This window comes from Chlorocebus sabaeus, chromosome 18 (genome assembly GCF_047675955.1).
Source record: "Chlorocebus sabaeus isolate Y175 chromosome 18, mChlSab1.0.hap1, whole genome shotgun sequence".
Lineage (NCBI taxonomy): Eukaryota > Metazoa > Chordata > Mammalia > Primates > Cercopithecidae > Chlorocebus > Chlorocebus sabaeus.
The window spans coordinates 29,984,185-30,009,587 of record NC_132921.1 but is presented as its reverse complement, the minus strand read 5'-3'; the positions used below and the strand labels follow the sequence as shown (position 1 = coordinate 30,009,587).

Sequence of the window (25,403 nt, the reverse complement as noted above, 5' to 3'; positions counted from 1 at the left end):
ACTTGTGTACAAAGCCTAGTAATGCACTGTTTCCTGCAGACTCATATAGGTACCACTATGGTAGTCTTAGATTTAATCTGAAAGACCTCTCTGGATTACCATGCAGAGACTCTCATTCAGTTTCCTTACTTTGTCTCACATGAAGTCTCTCTTTCTGTGCAGAGCCACCTGGAACTGGGGGTGCGGGGACACAAGCACTCCTGTGGCTACCACCGCTGGGAATGTGCTGGTTCAGATCTGAAGCAAACACAGCACTGGGTCTTGTCTATGGTCTGCTATAACCACTACCTAGCTACCACCTATGTTCACTGAAGGCTGTAGGATTCTGTGATCAGCAAGTAGGCAAGCCAGTTATGTTTGTTCCCCTCCCTTCAGAGTGGCAAGTTCCCTCAGGCCCTAGGTAGGTCCAGAGATGCTGTCTAGGAACCAGGGATTGAAGTCAAAAACCTTAGAAATTTACTTGATGTTCTATTCTACTATGGTTAAGCTGGCACTCAAACCACAAAAGAGTCATTCCCACTCTTTCCTCCCCTGTCCATAGACAGAGGACCCTCTCCCTGTGACCACCACCACCACCAGGCCACACGGGATTCTTCCAGGCCACCACTGATGTTCACTTAAAGCCCAAAGGCTCTTCTGTCAGCTTTTGGTGAATGCTGTTAGGCCTGAGACCCACCCTTCAGGGCAGTGGGCTCCCCTCTGGTCAAGGGCAGGTCCAGACATGCTATCCAAGATCCTATGCCTGGACTCAGGGAACCCAAATGTCCAGTTGGTGCTTTACCCCACTGTGACTGAAGCTGGTACCTAAAGTGCAAGACAAAGTCCCCTTTACTTTTCCCTCTGCTTTCCTCAAACAGAAGGAGTCTTTCATCATAGCCACCGCAGCTGGGAGTGTGTTGGATCACATCTGAAGCCATGACATCTCAGAGCTCTAGGACCTCGTCATACTAACTTGCATCACTGTTGGTTATTAAGGGCTTAAGGGGTCTTTAGTCAGCAGGTGATGAGTCCTGCTATGACTGAGTTCTTCCTGTCTAGGCAGCAGTTCCCTCTTGGACCGTGGTGTGTCTAGAAATGTCATTTTTGAGCTAGACCTTAGAATGTGGCCTTACAACTCTGCCTAGTGCCCTTTTCTACTGTGGTTGAGCTGATATCCAAGATGCAAGACAAAGTCCTCTTTCCTCTATTCTCTCCTCTCCTCAAGCAGAAGGAAGGAGTCGCTTTTGCTTCTGCAAGCTGCACTGCCTGGGGTTGGGAGAAGAGTGCTGCAAGCCCTCTTTTCGCCTCCCCATCCGCTATCTCCCTAGGTCACATGCCATCTGAATCTACTGGCTCTAAGTCCAGTCCAGGACTAGGAATTGCCTAGAAATTGAAGTCTTTGTGTCCTAGAGTGCCTTTTGAGTTTACTTAGAACCCCAGAGCACTTTGGCCCATGGTGGCAAGGCCTGCCAAGAAACTTGAGTTCTGACTGCTAGAATGGGTTATTCCCCTCTGGCTAGACTGGTCCAAATGCTCTGTCCATGAATGGGCACCAGCTGAGCCCAGCAGGGCTTTGCTGTGCACTGTGACAGGGTAGCACTGTGTTCAATGTAAAGCCTCCCCGTCGCTGTGCTGTCTGTACCACAAATGCACAGACTCTCTCTGTGTGCATCTTGCATTATCTGGCAGGCTAAGAATTCCCCTTCTAATGTAACTTGCCTAAGACAAGGTCACATAGCTGTAGTATATTCCTTGTCTTTTTTCCTGTCTATTGGAGGAGGGGGGTCAGGCAAAACCTTGGTCTCTTCTGCTGGGGAAAGGGGGAGGGATGGTGTTGACGATTCAAGACTACTTCCTACCCTCTTCAGAGTCTCTTTAGTGAAATGAAGTTAAAACCATGCACTGTGAGTGCCCACATGATTTTTGGTTCTTCTGATGGTGATTTTGGTGCATAGTTGCTTGTTAAAATTTCGTGTGTGTTGGGGGGGATGGCAAATGTAGGCTTCTTTTTGTTTTTTGTTTTTTTTTAATACTTTAAGTTCTAGGGTACATGTGCACAACGTGCAGGTTTGTTACATATGTATATATGTGCCATGTTTGTGTGCTGCACCCGTTAACTCGTCATTTACATTAGGTATATCTCCTAATGCTATCCCTCCCCACTACCCCCTCCCCACAATAGGACCTGGTGTGTGATGCTTCCCTTCCTGTGTCCAAGTGATCTCATTGTTCAATTCCCACCTATGAGTGAGAACGTGCGGTGTTTGGTTTTCTCTTCTTGTGATAGTTTGCTGAGAATGATGGTTTCCAGCTGCATCCATGTCCCTACAAAGGACACAAACTCATCCGTTTTTATGGCTGCACAGTATTCCATGGTGTACATGTGCCACATTTTCTTAATCCAGTCTGTCACTGATGGATATTTGGGTTGATTCCAAGTCTTTGCTATTATGAATAGTGCTGCAATAAACATACGTGTGCATGTGTCTTTATAGCAGCATGACTTATAATCCTTTGGGTATATACCCAGTAATGCGATGGCTGGGTCAAATGGTATTTCTAGTTCTAGATCCTTGAGGAATCACCACACTGTTTTCCACAATGGTTGAACTAGTTTACAGTCCCACCAACAGTGTAAAAGTGTTCCTATTTCTCCACATCCTCTCCAGCACCTGTTGTTTCCTGATTTTTTAATGTTTGCCATTCTAAATGTAGGCTTCTATTCAGCCATCTTACTCTGCCCTCCTCTTCTTCTTTTTAAAATTATTCTGTTTACCTGTTCTTTGCTTGTAGGTCCCACAAAAACAGGCAGTGGGCTAGATTTTGCCCTTTAGCTGTAGTTTGCTGCCTTCTGCCACAGACTGCTTCAAGATGATAGCAGTGCCCTCTAGGCTCTTCTAGGGTAATCTGAGCATGAACAGATTGGAATGGAGTAGCCATGTGTGTGAGAACACGGGCATGTTAAATGAAAGGCAAGATTTCAAGTCAAACAGCAGCTTGAAGCAGTATTGCAAACTCAGTGCTGAATTTGATCCCTAATTAAGATCTTGTAGATTCTTTGTGCTTTTATCTAAATCCTGTTATCACTCTGCAATTTTTAGGACTATTTAATGCAGGCTCATCTATCCTTGTACTACCTCTTCTAGCATTTTAGAAAAAATCATCATTTAAAAAAAATTATTATCAACATGTATTTGCAGAAATGGAGAGCCAAACATATTATTTTCTATCCTTTGTGCTGCCTAGTGCTTTATATTAGGTTTATTCCATCTGTCTCATCTTAGCTGCAAAAAGATAGTTCCAGCAAAAGGTGAAGGTGTTCAGAGTTTGATACTATGCAATTAAGACTTAAGGATACTAATCTTAAACTTTTATATTTAGATCTTGTCCACAATGATAGAATCAAGAGTCACTTCCCCTCTTATTTATTAACAAATGTTTTAAAAAGTTGCTTACAAATTATATAATCTTTAATGCTTTTATAGTATGATCCCTGTGGATACCAGAGAATATCGTTTCCAAGTCACAAATTTAGGCAATTATTTATCTCAACATGTAGATTTTTTTTTCCTTAAAATGTCAAAATTTGGAATATTCAGTTTCATAGTATAGCTTACCCAACTCTTAATAGCAATTATTGATGTCATGATTTTTTAAATCCAATTTTTCTCAGAATTAGTTTGCAGCCTCTATATCAGCCCAAACCATCTGCTCTTAGATGTGCTGGTTTTTCCAAGCAGGAGAACTTTCTTATGATTTTCACTGAAATAATACAGTACTTTCATTTTGGCAGGGGGAAACTGGGTTTAGCCTTTGAAAGAAAGTCTCTTAAGACACTGATAATGCACTTCCAATTAGTAAAATTAGCCTTTATCACTTAATAAATGAAAAGAGTCTCTCTATCCACTTTATATCACAAAGAATTAAAATCTCCTGTCCTTTGTTTTAATTGGTGATTGAAAATACGTTTTCATCTAAATGCATTAGCACTGAGTGTCCCCTCCCCTGTTGTGCTTCCTGTTTGAAAAGCTAATTAAATGGTCTCATTGCTGATTGGCTGGAAGCCTATACAACTTCCTGGCTGCAGGCCATTAACACCCTGGCCAGAAGTGCTGACAAAAAGATGAAGAGATTTACACCCTCTGATTTCTGTATTAACAACAAGGACAAAACAGTATGTGGTCTTGTCAGTAGATAATACAATTTAAAGATATGATTTCTTTTTCCACAGGTGCATTTGTCTCTGAAAATTAGCAGTTCAGCTTGGTGTGAATAATAAGGCATCTTCTCTGATGAGTTTGAATCATATGAAAAAATCTGTTATGGACAAGTTCAAGGTTTATAAGACTATTACCATTTCTCTAAATGACAGAACCCAAGTCAGCTTATTTCTAGATCTATGTTCTGATTACTTAAAAATAGTACTGGAAATAACAAGCATGAAAATGTTCTATAAAGGCAAAATACATACATATATATAAATATTGCAAAAAAACAGTTTTCTTAATTATGTCAGTTATTAATGTAAGATTACTTTTTAACAACAAGAAACAATGCACTATGATAAGATTGCTTTTCCCAATGAATTCACCACTGATTTTAATAATTTACCATGTATTTTAGCAAGAAAACATGTGGAGCAAGTGTGTATGTCTGTATACAGAAGCCTACATAAAAAGAGAGGGATATATGTAAGTATACATATACACATACCCCTCTTTACATAGATATCTGTATACACACACACATACACATATATATATAGAAGCACATGTATGAATATTAATCATGCACATAAATACACATATGTCACAATATAAGACATAATATAACCAATTTAATTGGCTTTTCAAACAGGAAGCTCAACAGGGGAGGGAATGTTGAGCGCTAAATGCATTTAGATGGAAATGTGTTTTCAATCATCAATTAAAGATTAGACGTAGAGAACCTCTAACATATAAGATTTGGAACTAGGAATTGGAGATGGGGTAAAAAATCCTTACTTTTCATATTCATTATATATTCTTTCATAAAAGGAAATGATTGAATATATTTGATCACTAAGGCCCTTTCTAGATTTAAAGTGATAAATCTAAGATTTGTATATATTCAGATCCCTTTCATTAAACCACTAGGGAGTTCCGAAAATGATAGTAGATGAGTATGGAAGGATAGAAAGAAGTACAAATGAAATATCAGGCTTTCAATAATTAATCAGCCACTACCCATTGACCACATACTACTCTAAAGGTGGTGTGCTAGGCTGAGACTACAAAAGAACTGAAGTCTCATTCTTACTTGTGAGAAGCTTATAGAATGATTTTTGGAGACATATGTAGCTATTGACATCAAAGCCATCAGGTTAAAGCAAGGATTGAGAAGTGGTGTAGAAAATTTATAGTTGGGTCCTACGTTTCAGAAACAGAAGTTACTTTACAAAATATAGAGTGTACTATAAATCTTGTTTGTACAGTTAATTGGCTTACAAAACATTTTCTTATTAGTTGTTTCAAAGAGAATCCAACCCTTTAGGGTCGAAATTATTATAAGTTTTAAATTCTGAATTACCATAAAGAATTTTTCATAAATTGAGGCCATCACCAAAATATTCTGCAATGATAAGGACCAGTCATCAGAACTTTAAGATGAAGTCAATCAATTGAAGCAGAATATTTTAGAGTTTTCTTAATAGATGGTCCTTTGCCTAAATGAACAAAACAAAAATAATTCTTAATGTGATCAGACTTTAAAACAAGGAGAGTGTTATTTGGTGTTTTTACTACCTGTAAGACACTGAATATCCAAAGAAATATAGAGCATTATATTAGGCCTTGAACAATCTAAAATTTAATTGGATGAAAATATGGTATCTGTAGCAATACGGAGCTGCTGATTTCCAAATAAGTGTCAGTGAGACTAAGATCTATGCAATATCAACAAAGAACATAGAAAAACAGATTCAATTTGGTTTTAGAAGTTTGAGTTGCATGCTGATATTTTAGCTGTGCATTCAACAAATATTTACTGAGTGCCTACCGTGTACCAGGCAAAGAGGATGCAATGTTGAGCAATTCCAACCAAGGTTCAGCCCTCGTGAGTTGGGAAAGAGCAAACTAATTGAACACAGGGTTGGAGGGCAGAGGGAGGCATAGCTGGTGAGGTATACAGGAAAACATAAAGTCTTGCTTAGGAGCTCATTGAGAAGACTAGTGGGGATAGAACATATGGTTACTAATAAAGAAATATAGGAAACAAGAATTCCTAGTAAATGATTTCATAAAACCTCCTAAAACAGCTCACTGTGGTATATATCAGGTGAGAAATTTGGAAAATATTGATGTGTTAATGATATTCCCAGATTTAAGCTTTAAGTTAGGTTAACGCTTTGTAAATTTACTAGTGAGAAATTACCTTGAAGATACACCTCACATATCACATAGGTGGCCTCGGATTGATGAATTCTGTTAGTACCTTAATAGATAGTTCCACATCTAAGACTTAATTCAACAGCACTTTTCCAAAAGGACAAGCTACAATTCCAAAAAAAATCGATATGTGTCTCAAATACTGTTCCGATGTAGAAGTATCTATATATCACTTTAAATATTGTCTCAAATCCCCAAATTCTGAGGCTAAGAGTAAAATATATGAAAGGAGTTTGCGTTAAAGGATGCAAACTTTGATTCAAAGCAAAGTCATAGAACCTGGCAAAATTTGAGATAAATCCAGCTGTTTTAAATGTAGGCTCTTGATCTTTTCTCTTCCTTGAAAAGCTGAATGACTTTAAATAATAACAATATTTAGACAACCTTTGGGAACCAGAGTTCTATCTACAGAACCAATTAAATCAGTGTAAATGACATAAAATTAATAAGAAGGCTCAATAAATGACAAGATAGCTTCATTACTATAAGCAAAGGAAGTAATACTTTAATGTTCAAATTAATGTTCAAATTGAGTCGGTCAGATTTTTGCAATATTGGGGTTTTCATTGACTCCTCTCTTGCCATAAATCCCTACACTTGTTTTTAAACTCCTCTATTAAGAACCCTGATGATAAATGTTGCCTGGTGAACTCCACATTTTCTACTAGACAGGCAGTTCTCTTAGGGCAGTGATGGAGAATGTTTATAATTTGCTTCAGTAGCTTCAGTGTCTGGTGTGTCTATTACATTAGCTTTTAAATTATGTCCTGAATGATTGACATAAATTATGTCATGAAAGAGAATGACATGGATGAATGTAAGGTCTGACCACATATTAGGTTGTTTAAACATAGAATCACAAAGTAATGTATTCTTATAAATGATAGAAACCTTGGGGGTCAACCTCTGTAACCCTTTTCAGTTTAGAGATTCAGAGATTGAAGTCGAATAATTAGCTTCTTACTCCTGTTTAATTTTTAACCATGTCTCTTGCTCACATGTATTATTTTTTTGCTGTCTTCCATACCACTGCATTTTTACACCCACATAACCTAAGCAAAATCACAACCTAAATATTTCACTTGGAAACTGAGGTTCGTTCTTGACCCATCCCTTTTTCTCATAAACCATACTAATGTTCAATAGGTTCTGTTCATTATACATCAAAATAGAGCTAGACTTTATCCTTTGTTCCATCCCCACTGTTACTTTACTTGTCTATTTCCTTTTGCCTTGACTGCTGTTAAGTTTCTCTCTGAGATTCCTACTTCTACTCTTGTATTCACCACCGTCTTCTCAAACGATTCTCTACACAGCAGCAAGAATGATCTTCCAGATATGTAAATCTGATCACGTCGTTTCCTTGCTTAAAACCCCTCAATAACATCTCAATGTGTTTGAAATAAAATGCAGACTTACTAAGGTGGTGGACGGCATCTGAATTATCGACCCTGCTTACAGCCCTAGGTTAATCTTTTGCCATGTTCCTCTTGGCCCACTGAGCTTCAAAGCCCATGTCCTATTGAACCATATATCTTTTTAAATAAATACTTATTGATACTTTAATACTTCTTTTTAAGTTCGTAGATATTAACATCAGGAAAGGTCATAAACAAGCTTGGAAGCAATGTTGTTGCTGATTTTTTAAAAACTGCATAAGTACCCTGACACTTGAGTTTTAAAGCTGTTCTGAAGGGATAATTTACTTCCTACCACACATACCTGCAGCCAGATTGTGGCCCCCAAAGAAGCAGGGTAGAAATATATCTGACTTTCCAGGTGTGCCCTTTCTCCATCTTCCTTCTCAGACTAGGTGTCATGTGATATAACTGGACCCAGGAGAATGACCCCACAACTGAAAGAACTGAAAGATTTTTATGAAGGATGATTTACTATTCTACAATGCACTGACATTTTTCTACAGCCCAGTGATTGCTGGGGTGTAAGTACAGAACAAAATGTGTTGAGATAAAAGATCATTTCAGGCTTTTGTGGTGAACTTTGATTCTGGTGAGTTTGAGACACATTTCAAACTATAAACTTTAGCATCAAACATCGTCATTTCCCCTTCAAGTGGCTATTATATCTGGTTATTCTGGGTCAGGTTATCAAAAATTTGGTAATTCTTAAACAAGTTTTGATTTTCTCAGAGTCTCAGTAGAAAAGGTTGAAAATCACACAAGTTATGCAGTTAAGCAGAAATATTTTGGTTTTCCATTTTCATTGTGCAAAGGCACAGTATGCAAATATATTTTATTAGCTCCAATTTTCCCCCAGTAGGTACTTCTAAATTGAAATTAAAATTATATAGATTTACCAGAAGTCTTTAATCTAAATTATTATTTCTGTTGGGATTTCTGGCGTCTCATCTTACAAAGTAGATTTTATGGGGAGGAAAAATATATTAAAATTATGAGAGGAAAAATTGACTCCTTTTGATATATGTGATGTGAATCTTAGCTATTACCAAATTAACTTTAATGAATTATATAATATGGAATAAAGGCTTTGAGCAGACACTGCTCTCTCTACTGCCTCCTTGCAATGAAAACTTTTTTCATTTAGGCTTCTCCCTTTTTTTGTCTCTGTCTACAGATTTTGAATATAGCACTCAGGCACATATGGTTGGCAGGAAAAGAAATCATTTATTTTGAGAAGAGGGTAGTCCTACTGAACAAATATAGAGTAAAAAATATTGCCAGAGAATCTCAGCAGGGCCATCTATAGCCAAATAAAGACAAAACCTTATATTAAACCTAATACAGTGCCTGGTATGTATTCAATGACTGCCACTGGTAAGAAGAAAAATAGGAACTTCAGCTAACAGATTTTCAGGTAGAAGATAATTTAATCCTTTGGGTAACATGCTCAATTAAAAGTTTGAAACAATTATAACCCAATAAATTCTTGTTTCACTGACTTTTGAAATGAACAGAAAAATGTCAAATTTCTCTGTTTATGAAAATCCTTGTTGTTAGGGCTTTGTAACGTTTCATTCAGAAAATATGCCGGATGTGAATTCTGTATTCCTACCCTGGAATTCCAAAATCCAGAAGAGTGAATCATTTTCTGAACAGTAACTGGACTTACCTATAACATAGCACAACTTGTTACATAACATGATATAACATATTAATATAGCAGAAACATACATTACTATTTGTTCATTAATTCGGGTATTAGTCAATGTTTATTGAGTGCTACTGTGTACCTAGGAAACAATACCAAAACATAGGAGTCATAGATTCCCGTCCCCCATGAAGATCACAGTACTTCTGCAGTCAAAACACACAAGACTTACAATACAATTTTAAAAAAACAGTATCAGCCTCTCTTATGAAGTAGAAAAAACATAAATTTTCTAACTCTTCACTGCTTCCCATTGTTTACTGACTTACTTGCTATCTCCAAAAACACGTGCAGTCTTTAGATTCACTGTTTTTTTTTTTTTACACATGTTGCTTCTCTGTCTAGAATATCCTTTTGCATCTTGGGCACCTGGTGAACTCCCATTCTTTATTCAAGACCCAGCCATAGTCCACCATTTTTGAAGTTCTTTTCTGATTATTGATTTCCCAGTAGGCATCACTGAGGATTATTCTATCTTTCCTCCACCAGTGTCTTTCATTTTTATCACAGTGCACTATGCTATATATTTGCATTTCCTACTAGACTATGAATTCTTTGAGGAAAGAAACTGGTACTGTTCATCATTGTATTCCAGGCAATTAGGATGATTCCTGGCACGTACTAGATGTCCAATAAATGCTGACTGACTCTATTACTGTGGGTTATCCAGAAACAGAACACACACACACACACACACACACACACACACACACACACATATGCATAAACACAATATAAGTATGTATTTATATTTTATATATTATATATAACACATAAATATTTTATATAATATATAGGATCTATCCATCTATTTAGAAAGATAAATAGAGAAAGACAGAGACTGATCATGAGGAATTGGCTCACATGATTCTGGAAGCTAAGAAGTCCCAGTATCTGTAATTGGCAAGCTCTGGAGACCCAGGAGACCTGATGGTATAGTTCCAGTTAGAATCTGAAGGCCTCAGAACCAGGAGACTTAATGGTGAAAGTTCCAGTTCAAGTCTGAGTTCAAAGGCAAGAGAAGACTAATGCCCCAGCTCAAGCAGTCAGGCAGAAAATGAATTTTCTTTAATTCTGCTTTTTGTTATATTCAGGCATTTAATGGATTGGACAAAGCCCACTCACATTGGGGAAGACATTGTTTTATTCAGTGTATTGCTTTAAATTTTAATTTTATCCAGAAACAACCTTATAGACACATCCAAAATAATGTTTGGCCAAAAGGCTGGGTGCCTCAGGGCCCAGTCAAGGTGAAACATAGAATTAGTCACCACACTGACTGAGTGAATGAATGGGTGATCTGGGAATTCCCATTAAGTAATGCAATCAGTGCAGGTAGGGGTGCATGGAAGAAGATCCTAGATAAAGTAGGGAAAGGGTGGTGACAGTGATGTGACGAAAAACAGAAATCATACCAACTTAGAGTTTGCTTTTCTGCTTTTGAAGGATTTGCTTGTCCTGAATTGTGCATACTTTCAGGTAGGCCCAACAAATATCAGCCATATTCACAATCAACTTTTACGAGTGTTGCAACCATTCATTAGCCATGTGTAATGAGATTTTTAGCTTAATAGAAAGCCTCAGCCTTAATTCTATCAAACTATTCATTACTATTGATTATAAACCAATCTCAGGTTTTTGTAATAAGAATTTTATCTGCAGAAGAGAGAATTAAAATTATTGTCAAAGCTTGTGGAGGTAAATATGTCTTCATGAAATCAATATGCTCGTGAAGAGTTGCTTGCAAATTTCCCTGAATATAATGCACTGAATAGAGTATTAGAAACATTAGGAAAGTTTCCTTTTGTATTTTTAAAGATATGTGTGTTTTAGAAAAAAATGAGAAATAAAATTTTCACTCATTTAAAAAATGTCAACATAATTTTCTGTGGATGTATAATGTTACGTACAGTGGATATACTATAATTTACTTAACCAATTACCAATTGTACAATTAGCCCATTTTATATTTTTACTAATTTAAATAACAATGTTAAATACATATGTAACTTTTTTCTTTGTATATTTATGTGTGGATTCCTAGAAGAAAAATTATTGAGTTAAATTGTTTTTTTGTTTGTTTGTTTCGAGATAGAGTGCTGCTCTGTTGCCTAGGCTGGAGTACAGTGGCACAATCTTGGCTTATGGCAATCTTGGCCTCCTGAGCTCAAGTGATCCTCATGCCTCAGCCTCCCAAGCAGCTTAGAATTACAGGTGCACACAACCACACGGCTTATTTTTGTATTTTTAGTTGAGTAGAGGTTTCACCTTGTTGGCCAGGCTTGTCTCAAACTCCTGACCTCAGGTGATCCGCCCACTTAGGCCTCCCAAAGTGCTAGGATTACAGGTGTGAGCCACTGTACCCAACCGTGGTTAAATTGTTCTGATGCAAATTTTCAAGTCACTTTACTAAGGTGGTGCATAAATTCACACTTTCAGAAGTATTGTTAATTATCATTTTAAGAGGTTTGCACCAATGATAGGCTAAGGTCCGATCTCATTTTTATTATATTTTCAGTTTTGATTATTAGTGAATATTTGTCTACATTAGAAATTTAAAGAACTTCTATAGAAAATCTTCCATTAAAGTAAAACAAGCAAATAATAAACTCCTAACTGATCTACATATTAAGTATGAGTCTGCATTTGGCTTCATGCATACTCACAGTTGAACAACCTCTTTCAGTCACCAAAGATGCCAGCAGAGCTAAGATGGAAAGTAGTTGCCACTATACATTATTTGCTATCTAGTACCTTCCGTAAGAAGGATTTCATTCTAACTTTCACATAAAGAAATGGCGTTGATGTTCAATATAATTTGATTAGATTTTAAGAAGAATCTAGAAAGACAATACCATATGAATTTGAGGAAGAGATGGTAAAACTCTCTTATTTAACCTTGTGCTGAGAATAGATATTATAATATAGCTTGAATGGAGGAAATAAAGTTATTAAAATGCTACCTAGAACAATACTTCCCAAAACTGCCTCTGTTGACCCTATAATTAATCAAAGACGTTGATGGGCCAAGCCAACTCATGCTTGTCTGATTGCTGATAATGAAATCAAGAGGAGCAGAGGTGTTAGGACATGTTGTAGCTCATGTCTGATCACCACCTCCAGGGGAAAGCTGGGTGGGGGCTGAAATCCAGTTCTGGATTTACTGGGTGATTCTGTGCAGTGCCTTTATAAAATTCATTCCCTCAGAGGCAGTACCCTTTCCTAATTATTACAATGGCAAAGTATGAACCACCAGAGATCCTGAGGATGTTACCAAGAAGGATGATTCCAGAGAACACTGAACTACTCCATGGCTTTGAAGGCCAGTTAAGTAATAAGCTAGCAATGCTCCTAGGTGAGATGATGATAGACCAGCCTTTAAACTGGCTCTTGGTCATAGGGATTATAGGGGTCCCCAAATGGCATCTGGTTCTAGATCTCATGTATAGTCAGTCTTTCATTGCTTCAAGGATCTAGGACAGTACCAACACTACAGAGGATGTTATATTGGACAAACCCCAAAGATGATTCTGAGAAAGACTTAGTTGATGGCATTACTCCTTACCTATTTTTGGCCTAGGGCAATAGCTCATTGTGCGCTACTAAGCTTGCGGAGCTGGACAAACTGACTGGGTAATCTGGCTATACTGTTTTTCTTTCCCTTTGACATCCTTTAAAGGTTTAGTCATTCGGCCATGTGATTGCCTCTTATAAGATCACACACTGGGTGAACATGGCTGGCACTTACCAGGCACGCTTACCAGAACTTCCTTTGCAATGTCCACCACAGAACAATTGCTCTTCAGCCAACCACCTGGGAGTCCATAATTTTGCCAGTGAAAATGAAGCAAGAATAAAAAGGAGTGGGAGAGAAAAAAGGGAAATGACAGCTCACAGAGGGATGTGGCATGTACAGGCCAAAATGAGCTTCTAGCAAATTCTCTGCATATCCTTTATTGGCCTTCTGGCTGTTTTTTGAAAAGGACTAATTCTAGAGAACTTCACTTTGGATTGCCTCTATTCTCTGCCCTTTGGCTAATTTGAGAATTAAAAAGGGCAAAGGAGGTCTGGCTTTGAAGGGATGTAACCTTCAGGCTTTAATTTGGAGCAAACAAAGCATTTACAGCAGCTCTCCTCTGGCAGTTGCAGAGTATTACCACACTGCTGAATATTTAAAAGCAAGGCTTATTTCCAACCCCAAGGTCTGTCCCCCAATTGATAAGTCTCTTTTTATTAAATGAACTTTAATTACTTAATAATTAGACCTTCTACAGGAGAAGATGTGGATGCTGATAGTCTGCCAACAAGGCTAGAGGGCAAATCGGAAGAATGTGCTATTTTCAGATTAGAATTTAAAAGAAGGAACAGGCCCATTCTGGGGGTGTGGGTGGAGGAGAGACCTCCCTAGAGGCGGCAAGTCTTGGCATAAAACCGGACTGTGAAATGCTTTATTTCCACTTCTGCTTGAAAACTAAAGTACTTTAGAATTAAATGAGAGTACACCTCAAAAATATTCAAACTTTCTGACTGTCTGGATCTGATGGAAAGATTTCTCGTCGTCTGTGCAGTGTGTGTATGCTTGGGTGGAAGGGTAGGGAGAGACTATTGTTCTCTTTATTTTAATTCTGAGAGCCTAACACTTTTGATGTCCCTACAGATTTAGCAGCTTTCCATTCATTGCCATGGTGATTTTTTACCTCATTTTTTTTTTTTTAGCATCACAAAGGAAAAGCCCAAATGAAAAATGTTTGCTGCTTTTGCTATTAACATTTCTACTGCCTGGTGACAGCAAATATTTGGGTTGTGCCTAGCTTCTGAGGAAATATGTATTGGTCTGAGATTGATGGCCGCAGCCATTGCCCAGGATGTCCCAGCTGGGTGGGGGCTGGCCCTGAGACCACTGATCACTTTGTTCCTGAGGATAGTGATGTGAAGAGAGGATGAGGAAATCCCATTCAAAATGTCTACTGATTTACAGCTGAACTGTATGTGGCTTAGATAATATTTTCACAAATGCCTTACGCATAGCCTGTCCACCCCTCACCACTGCCACCCCCCCGACCCCAGTCTCTTCAAATGAAATGATTTATTAGTCTCAGCTCTTTTCTGCTTTCCTGAAAAAAATCACTGCTTTTCCCTTCTCTTATTATTTATTTATTTTTCAAAGACAGTGTCTGTCTCTGCCACCCATGCTGGAATGCAGATATGTGATCATAGCTTACTGCAGCATCGAACTCCTGGGTTCAAGTGATCCTGCCACCTCAGCTTCCTGAGTAGCTGGGACTACAGGTGTGCACCTCCAGACCTGGCTAATTAAAACAATTTTTTTTTTTTTTTTTTTTTTTTGAGACAGAGTTTTGTTCTTATTGCCCAGGCTGGAGTGCAATGGCACAATGTCGGCTCAAAGCAACCTCCACCTCCTGGGTTCAAGTGATTCTCCTGCCTCAGCCTCCCAAGTAGCTGGGATTACAGGTATGCACCACCATGCCCAGCTAATTTTTTGTATTTTTGGTGGAGACGGGGTTTCTCCATGTTGGTCAGGGTGGTCTCAAACTCCTGACCTCAGGTGATCTGCCCGTCTCAGCCTCCCAAAATTCTGGGATTACAGGCATGAGCCACCACCACCGGCCTTAAAACATTTTTATAGAGACAGACTCTCTCTATCTTGACCAAGTTGGTCTCAAACTCCTGTCCTTCAGTGATCCTCCCACCTTAAACTGCCAAAGTGTTGGGATTACAGGCATAAGTCACCACTCCAAGGCTCCTCTAACTAACTCTTCATGCTTTCCTAGTTATTGCTAGTGTTTCCTAAACTTTCCAATGTTTAGGGTCTGGAATATTTGCTTAAACTGATTATCTTAACAATGATACATATTTTTCATATGGCATATATTTGATGGCCAAATATTTGCCACACACCATGCTAAGTGTTTACAGTATAGAATAAAATAGACTCGGCTCTGGTCTGGCACGGTGGCTCACACCTGTAATCCCAGCACTTTGGGAGGCCGAGGATAAATAGGGTCAGGAGATCTAGACCATCTGAGCTAATATGGTGAAACCCCGTCTCTACTGAAAACAAAAAATTAGCCAGGCGTGGTGGTGGGCGCCTGTAGTCCCAGCTACTGGGGAGGCTGAGGCAGTGTGTGAACCTAGGAGGCAAAGCTTGCAGTGGGCCAAGATCGCGCCACTGCACTCCAGCCTGGGCGACAGACAAAGACTCTCAAAAAAAAAAAAAAAGACACGGCTTTCATTTGTGGAATTTACAGATTAGTCTAGATGATGGCTATCAAATAAATTCCACAGTTAATTAATTACGATTGAAGTAAGTGCTGGACATAAAACCTGTAGGACAACTGGTTCTATCCAGACTTGGGGAAGCTGCTATGAGGAAGTGAGAATTCTGATACTGCATTGGACTATTAAGTCTCAGGTATTCAAGCTCTCTGTTACTGAAGAGCTGCAAATAGAGTAAAACCTTTACTCTTCCTTGCATGGATAGTTAAATGTTCTAGGAACAAATTGGGGTTATGGCTGTTTAACAGGCATTGAGCAACACTTAATAAAGTAACACGTAAGTAGACTCCTAATGAATCCTTTTAGTGTTAACATTAGTATTACGGAACAATGGAAGATCCTTTTCAGGACTCAAAATAACAAGGTAAGACCCATTTCTCTATGGCAGTCTCATAATGACTCTATAGCTCTTGCTAATAGCACTCAGTGCTTACTATATAACTATAGTTAGAACTGTTGACATCAAAATTTTTGATGCTGAATCCCAGGAACTTTCACTGTGTATTAATCACTTATAAAATTTGAATTAAAACTGTCTTTATCATTTCTAAGGAGATTAAACAGAGCTTCCATATGTGTCTGACTTTTCCATATGTAAACCAAAATGTTCTTTCCTTTTTATAGTTTCTCACTAATAAGTTCTGATCTTTGTTAATGTATAGAGATGCAGATAATATGGAAATCTGTAAGTTGGCTTGTGTGGGACACTTCCAGCAACACCGTGTGTTCTGTATTTAAAACTGCCGTAGCATCTTGGGCCAGGCTAGGTGTGAAGGTAGGAACTTTGAAATTCATTCTTGAAAACAACCTTTTCCTAGGCTAACAATGTAAGCCCTTCAAAATCACCAAAAATAGTTTGTGTGCTATTTTTAATAGTAAAGTACTTCAGGCTGGAATCTGTCTATGGAAATTCAACGTAAGGCAGAAAGTACTTACTAAACAAAAAAGTGTACTCAGTACAGAACTGCTACTTGAGGGTCGAGGAGTAAAGAGTATTGATATATAAAAGAAAGTCTTTTTGAAATAGTTTTGTTTATGTCAGGGAAATAAGGTATTTTAAGAAGTATAATAATTCAGTACTAAACCTTTAAAAATAACGATCATGAGCTGAGTACAGTGGCTCACGCCTGTGATCCTGGCACTTTGGGATGTCAAGGTGGGTGGATCATTTGAAGTCAGGAGTTTGAGACCAGCCTGGCCAATATGGTGAAATCTTGCCTCTACTGAAAATACAAAAATTAGCTGGGCATGGTGGCATGCACCTGTGGTCCTAGCTACTCGGGATACTGAGGCAGGAGAATTGCTTGAACCGAGAGACAGGTTTCTGTGAGCTGAGATCGTGCCACCACGCTCCATCCTGGGCAACAGAGTAAGACTTGTGCTCAAAAAACAAAAAGAAAAGAAAAAATAACAACCATATAAACATTTGAAATAGTTTGGTACCAGTTCCATCTAGAAGGTGGAGATAATAATACTTCCTTAAAGAGCCATTGCGAAGATTAAATAAGGTCATTTATAAAGGTGCTTAAAATGGCATAAATGATAAAACTGAATCTGTTCCCAAAGTCATCTAGCTTGTTAAATAATGAAGCAGAGAAGTGACTCTAGGTAATCTCATTATTCCAAACTGCTACAGAGTATGTTGGAAAGTGACAGAGCCAAAGCTGAAATCCAACTTTCAAAATTTGTATGTCTGCAATACTCCATTTAAACCTTTAGAGTCACATAGCACCTCAGCCAGTATTTGTATATTTTTTTCTTTCAGTAAGTATTTGATATGCTTCCCAGAAATAAAATACAGAAAACATCCACACAAATGTAGAAATACTTTTCAAGCTTTTATTTATACACTTAACTTTTTATAGTACCTGCAAATTGTGAGTACTATAAAAATTTTAAAGGTGGGGTGATGATTTCCAGTAACTAAGACTAGGAAAAAGGGAGGGATTTTTGACTGAGTGCCTAAAGCATGACTAGAGATTTGATAGGTAGATGTTAGGAAAGAGGATGTTCCTTTTTAGAGGAAGTTCCATGAGAAATACAGCCAAGAGGAAACCATGTTTAGGACATCTACAAGTTCAATCGATCTGAGAATTGTTTTGTAGAAGTTGTGGAAAAGGAGCCTGAAAGGCACATTGTGCTAGATACATGCGCACATATTAAACAAAAAACCATTTGTCTGATTTTGTGGCAAAAGACAATGCCAGCACATGTTGGGAACTTCAGGATTTCCAGAGTGAAGCAAAAACTTTAGTGATGTAGGAGCACTGATGTTTTGACTATGTTTGGAATGCATTTGAGTGAGAAAAACATAGAGGTAGGAAGACCATTGCTGCTATGATTACAATGGATCAGATGTGGCCTAATGAGTCTGCACCAGGCTTTTTCCATGAACGGGCTGTTGTTGAGCAGGTAACTATTTTTCACAAGGATCTAGTCAAAATTATTCCTGTATCTTTCTCTGGATCAAGCTTGGGAATCGTTTGTATTGCATGAGAACATTAAATGACTTTTATGAAAATACAGTATTTCATACGTATGAGTTATAGTGAGTTTATTGTCCATTACTAGATATTCATACACATGCCTTGAAACTATAGTACTAAGTTGATAGCCTGTAACTTCTTCTTCTTTTAAGACTGTTACACCACCGTGAGATGTAAGTGCTAAAATTTAGCACAATATTGGGAGTGCTAAGTCAAGCCTTATAGAGCCTTATAAACTTAGAATTGCTTTTGAATGTGCAGAGTTTCCCATTTAGAGACAGAAAGAAAAGACTGCATCATGTTTGTAATTTCTCACTATGACAAATAATCAACTATGTGAAATTTTCAAACATTGCATTGTTAACTTTTAAACACGATGCAGTTCTGACCCTGGCTTGTTAGGATCTGAAATCATCACAGAGTACATGCAATTCTATTAGCCAATTCTATTAAGTCTAATTATATTAATATGCAATCCCAGCCATTGCATTAAATTCTTCCAGGTAGATGAAGTTTACATAGGAAACCAATTGTTGAGTATCGGTTTGAATTACTATTTCATTTTACATATTCCAGGCTCTGAAACCTACATGGAAATACATTTTTGAATGCAATGGACATTCGGTTGTAAAATAGGTGTTTTATTTTCTGTGTTAGTATTTCTTGAGACAGGTTCTCACTCTCTTGCCCAGGCTACAGTGCAGTGGCACAGTCTTAGCTCACTGCAACTTCTGCCTCTGGGCTCAAGCAATCCTCCCACTTCAGCCTCCTGAGTAGCTGGAACCACAGGTGTGTGCCACCACACCTGGGTAATTTTTAAAAATTGCTTGTAGAGATAGCATTTCATCATGTTGCCCAGGCTGGTCTCAAACTCCTGGGCTCAAGTGATTCTCCCGCTTTTGCCTCCCAAAATGCTGGGATTACAGGTGTGAACCACCATGAATAAATGGTTTAAATGCTTTAAATTTATCCAATGTGTGTAACTTCAAAAGAGCCATAAATCTGAATATATAAATGTCCAGATTGTTAAAATCAACTTAAAATTTTATTCTCACCTACATGTATTAAATATATAACTTGTGTGTATTGGAAAATTATTCCTGACTACATTTCCTTAACTGCAAAATAAAATACTAGGGATTACAACCAAGAAGAAAACTATTAAATAAAAATAAAATTTGTTTGAAACTCATTGCCCTACATAAGCCTCACATCTATCACTACTCATTGCAGCTTTGATTTGTGTGGTAGATACAGATCATGCTCTGTTTAAGTACATGCCTTAAATCCATACCTGAGCCAATCTGTAGTAGATTAACATACTTCTCTGGAATAGACTAACAAGACTATATAATGCAGACAGTCTGAAAACTGGATTTTGAGCAGTAAGCCTGGGTACCTGTTAACTAATTCCTTTTGTTCTTCACGCAGTGGTAGATGCAGCACAGACACAGATTAGTTCTTCTAACTGAAAAAGAATAAAATTAGGCAAGTGGCTGGCGCCCCCTGTAGGTAAACTGTAGTGTTTATTCAGGTATCCCGTGGATCCAGATTTCAGAGCCTTAGTTTAAGAATCAGCTGAGTAATTTTAGAATATGTATGTGAGGGAGAAATTAATATTTGCATCAATATTAAGGTTTTTGCATGGTATAGCATTAATAATTCTCACAAAGAACAATCTCAATATTGCAGCTCTAGAATTGCACGTCTATTTCTGTGGATATAGCTATAATGAGTGATATACTTCAGCAACTTGTACCTAACCCACATATAATTTTGGTCTAGTTTTATATTTCATAGATTCAGTTATTTTGTGGTCCAAAAACTCTAATCCCTAAAAGAGACGTAAAATTTCACCTTCACTTAGGGAAGGAAAGTGAAATAGCATCTCTATAGCATTGCTTATTGTCTCTCATGTTAAATTATGATTTGACTCAGGTCATTTTATGTTTACCCTTTCGGTCACAGCAAAATTTTTATCAGGTTGTGAGGAAAATTAAGATCATGAAAATTAATAGATGCAAATTCAAACTAAGGGTAATTAAAACTGAACACAGTAGAATTTTGTTTACTAAAGATTAATGAGACAATCAAGCTTTCTTGACAAAATTTAAACCTGGACCTGGGGAATGTTGACTTAAATTTATAAAATAAAAATCACAGTAACATAAAATATGATTAGTAAAACTTGACATGAACCCCAGACTGATGAATGGATCAAAGTTTATTGTTACATGTCCATACAATTAAAACAATTCTGGAATGACTCAAATGAATATAGAAATATCAGAATTTAACTGGGATGAATAGCAAGCATTAATAATAATTAAAATTTAGTTGAATTTTCTCTAAAAAATAAACTTGCCAGTGGTCTTTCAATGATGGCATAATTGATACCAATAGATTTCTTTGTAATCATTTAAAAAAACACAAGAATGTCACACTCAAAATTTAGGATCACAAATAACCACTTATACATAAAAGGGAGTGCAAGATGGCAAGGTGAAAACATCTACCTTTCTCATGTACAATGTCATGGCAGAGAAGGCTTATTTCTCACTATGCTTATACTCGGTAATGGCCAATTTCTTTTATTTTTTCCTTGTATTTACTTCATTCAAATGAATGCATTATTTTCACATGTTATTTCATATGAATATTGAAGTGACCATGTGAATTAGATATTATCCCATTTCATGGTCCAAAGAAACAAGTTGCCAGAGTATTCATATAGAATAGGTGGCTCAACTAGTCTAGAAACACAAGCTATTCTAATTCCAGCTTTTAAATCTTTTTCACTACACCACAGCCACAGCTGGCAAATGTGGATGAACATTTACCGTAAGCAGTAAACCCTAAAAGACAGTCCTTTGTTACTATAATTGGTGGTTCCTGTCATCCCTCTTTCTTGAAGCTGCTGTAGGTATGCCATATGACCAGTCCTTCATGAATCTTCATGACTTCATAACCCTTTGTCCAAAGTAGGGTAACAGGAATTCTGTCCATAGGACGAGGATTCAGAAGAAGAAGTTTCTCTCTGTAGGACTGTCATCTAGAAACTGAACCCGAATGTGGAATTTCACTTCTCTGAGCCTCAATTTCCTTATCTATAAAATTAGGCTACCCTTATCTACTTTGTTTATTTTACAGGGCTGTTTTATTTACCAATAAATAAGCTTCTAGAGATGAATGGCAACGTCTTCATTACTTTTTAGCCTCTGAGCATACTGTAGTGCCAGACAGAAAATGTGGTAAAGTGTGAAGAGCAAATGAGATGATGTTTGAGAAAACAGCTTATAAAATATAATTTTCTATAAAGAATACAAAGTGTGATTATTTTTACTGGCGATTATTGTGCCTTTTTTGGAAGACTTACTCTTCCTTCTTTGTTTTTCTCCTAGGACCACTGAGGTTCCTTTCTCAGACAGAATCTGTCACAGCCTTCATGGGAGACACAGTGCTACTCAAGTGTGAAGTCACTGGGGAGCCCATGCCAACAATCCACTGGCAGAAGAACCAACAGGACCTGACTCCAATCCCAGGCGACTCCCGAGTGGTGGTCTTACCCTCTGGAGCACTGCAGATCAGCCGACTCCAACCAGGGGACATTGGAATTTACCGATGCTCAGCTCGAAATCCAGCCAGCTCAAGAACAGGAAATGAAGCAGAAGTCAGAATTTTATCAGGTATTGCAATGCTCTTTGTTGCCTTCAGAACGATATTCTCTGCAGTAAGTTGAAAAGCAATTTTTTCTTTAACGGATATTTGTAATGGTCAGAAGTTCTGTATTGTTCATTGTGTTTTGCTTTTTATCATTACTTGCTTGCTTGCCAAAGCATTCAATGAGGTTGTGCCAAAAGCTGTTCTTTTTTTTTCCATGTCTTGTTGTTTCTGGGAAAACAGGTATCTCTCGTTTATTCATTCAATTGTTCTATTACTATTTAGTAAGCATTTCTCACTTATTTTTTCATTTTCCTCTGATGATAGTCTAAGAGGTAGTTTTTATTCATTTCAAAGGAGGAAGGTGACAACTTGCAACGTTAAGAACATTCCCTAAGTTAATATTGAACTATACATATAGGATATATATAATACATAGTTCAATATTAATCATATATAGTTCAATATTAAAATTAGGCTGATCTTACCTACTTTGTTAATTTTACAGGGCTGTTTTGTTTACCAATAAACAAGCTCTAGAGATGAATGGCAACATTTTCATTACTTTTTAGCCTCTGAGCATACTGTAGTGCCAGACAGAAAATGTGGTAAAGTGTGAAGACTTCTCTTTTGTAAATTCTGTACTTCATTAGTCACAGGGATACTGACTTAAATGTATCAATAACCATTGGCAACACATACATTTCATCTACCAGGCAATGACAGAAGCAAAGCTAGCATTTATTCCCTAGAATAAATTTCCTAGCTAGATACACATACATGCATCTATTTACATATCTATTACATACACAAAATTTTGAATATATGATATATCATATGTGATATATGTCATACATATAGTATATATCATATATACATGATATATAATATATAATTATCACATATATATGTGACATATATCATATATATGATATATATAGATATCATATATGTATGTATGTATATATGTATTTTAGACCAGGGTCTTACTCTGTTGCCCAGGCTGAATGCAGTGGTGTGATCACAGCTCACTGCTGCCTCAACTTCCCAGGTTCAGGTGCTCCTCCCACCTCAGTCTCGGTAGCTGGGACCACAGACTTGTGGCACCACACCCGGCTAATTTTTTGTATTTTTTTGTGAAGAAGAGGTTTCACCCTGTTGCCCAAGCTGGTCTCAAACTCCTGGGCTCCAACAATCTGCCTACCTAGGCCTCCCAAATTGCTGGCATTACAGGCATGAGCCGCTTCGCCCAGACTGAACAATCGTTTACTTGTCCATTCACACGCTTATTTCTGAGAAGCACGGTGCTAAGTACTACAAATATGGCAGTGACTAAAACTGTCCCAGAGCCTGGCTCATTAGAGTTCTGGGTGGATGCACACATGTAAGTAATTATAATAGGGTGTGATTGATATGATGGTAAAAAAAAAAAGTCATTTCTCTCCAACTCTTATTTTACTTTCTCTTCTCTGGCAAATCTCTAAGGTACTGGCCTCATTTTGTGATTCTAAATAGTCAGGGTTGAATTGGATGTTCCCTAAGATCTCTTCTCTACCAATAACCTCTACTGTAGTATACTCATGTAATGCCTAGTTTCTCTTTTAGCCAAACTTATAAGACTGACTTAGATGCTCTTCTGAGAATCACAAAAAAGGCACACACTTGAGAAAGTGGAACTGACTACATCTCAAAGCATGGATGTTGGCTTCCGTCTCCATGCTGTTAACCATGTATAGTTATCACAAGTACTTCAGCTATGCAAAGAGTAGCATTCCTGTAATTCTAAAAGCAAACTGGCAATTCAATTGGAAGTTTCCAGGTGCTCTAATGAGGACATCTCTAAAACCTCTCTTTTGTATATTCTGTACTCCATTAGTCACAGGGATACTGACTTAAATGTGTCAATAAACATTGGCAACACTTACATTTCATCCACTAGGCAATGACAGAAGCAAAACTAGCATTTATTCCCAAAACATACATGCATCTATTTATGTATCCATTACATACACAAAGTTTTAAATATTTATATTCACGTATTATTAATAATGCATCTGTTGAGTATACCAGATAGGAAGCCAAGGTAAGCTGCATAGAAAATTGGCAAGAATAAGTTTATCTTAATATGACAGGAAAGTCTGTTTTCCAGTGGTATTAAGGTATCAGGTTGAACTAATGAAATATTAAATTAGAAATGCAAAGTTTTAAAAGACACAGAGACATAATAAATCCCCATTTACCTTTCTTTGTTCGCCTTGCAACAGCCATTTGCATTGTAAACCATGGAGATTTATTTAAAGCCAAATTTTGCTTTGTTAATTTGCCTAAAATAGAGACTATGTTGTACTTTTGAGATGTGTGAGCATTTCTTAGCCGAATTGAAACTGATATTTTTGTAAATGCATCACATCAAATGAAGATTTTTATCTAAATTCTATGAATTCAAATATAAACTTTAGAAAAAATTATGAGTTAAGATAGTACATGAACGTGTGCACACGTGCATGCCTGCACACACACAAGTTATTGTTATACTTGGCTAAGCCTGTCTCATAGGCTAGCTGTCAAATAAAGAACTTGCTAAAGGAGAATGCGTTTAACACATCCTCAAGTTTACAAGTTGGTGTAGAGGTCAAATTCACAGATGCACAATAAGTACAAGATTGAGAGCATGAATGAGTGAGTGAATGAATGAATGGCAAATCTCTGCTTCTCTTAGTTGCCACTTAGGGTTCTCTCATTTTAAAAATCATGCTAATCCTTTCTGAATCAATTTCCACTCTCTCTAAGTACCGATGTGAGGCATAATAAATTACAGATATAATACATATGTGTGTATATGTGTGTATACATGTTAATACATACACACACCTATACAAACATCATGTTAGCATGACTTAGGACTATTAAACATGGTACCAGAATGGTTAGAACTTTTGAAAAGTTTGTTTTTTTCTGGAGTCACTAAATTACCATGTTGACTGATGAAGTAATTTATATCTTGCTTTAGTTTGAGACATAGCTGTTAATGAGAAATTTGGCAACTTTCCCCAACATTCATTTTTACCATAGTTCATAAGAAGTGTTTGAATTTATGTGTATGTGGTTATAGTTATATAATTCTAAATAATATTTATTTTAATATACTTACTGAAGTCTGTGTGAAACTTATTTCAGGTTGCCTCTTTTATATAGAAGGTGTCTTTTATCACGAAGTAACTGAGGTCTATTAAATTCAGAGTTTAACAAACAGTAGTTTTAAAGTGCTATCTTTCAGCAACCAGTTTCACTTTATTTATTAAATAAATACTTTATTCAATTAACTTTTGAATGAATCTTATATACCTGGCATCCTGCTGGTTGCTAGGAATGAAATGTTGGAATACCATGCCCTACAAAAGCTTATAGTCCAATGGGGGAAATAGAC

General features: G+C 37.2%; 1 protein-coding gene across 4 annotated transcripts in view; it reads left to right on the top strand.

Annotated features, from left to right (window-relative positions):
* The window catches only part of DCC (DCC netrin 1 receptor), a 1,222,872-nt gene that overhangs the window by 553,742 nt on the left and 643,727 nt on the right, over positions 1-25,403 (top strand). For all 4 annotated transcript variants that reach the window (XM_073006286.1, XM_037982936.2, XM_007973974.3 and 1 more), the window contains exon 3: positions 21,718-22,002. In XM_073006286.1, coding sequence (XP_072862387.1) covers positions 21,718-22,002 — 285 coding nt within the window. The remainder of the gene's footprint in view (positions 1-21,717; positions 22,003-25,403) is intronic.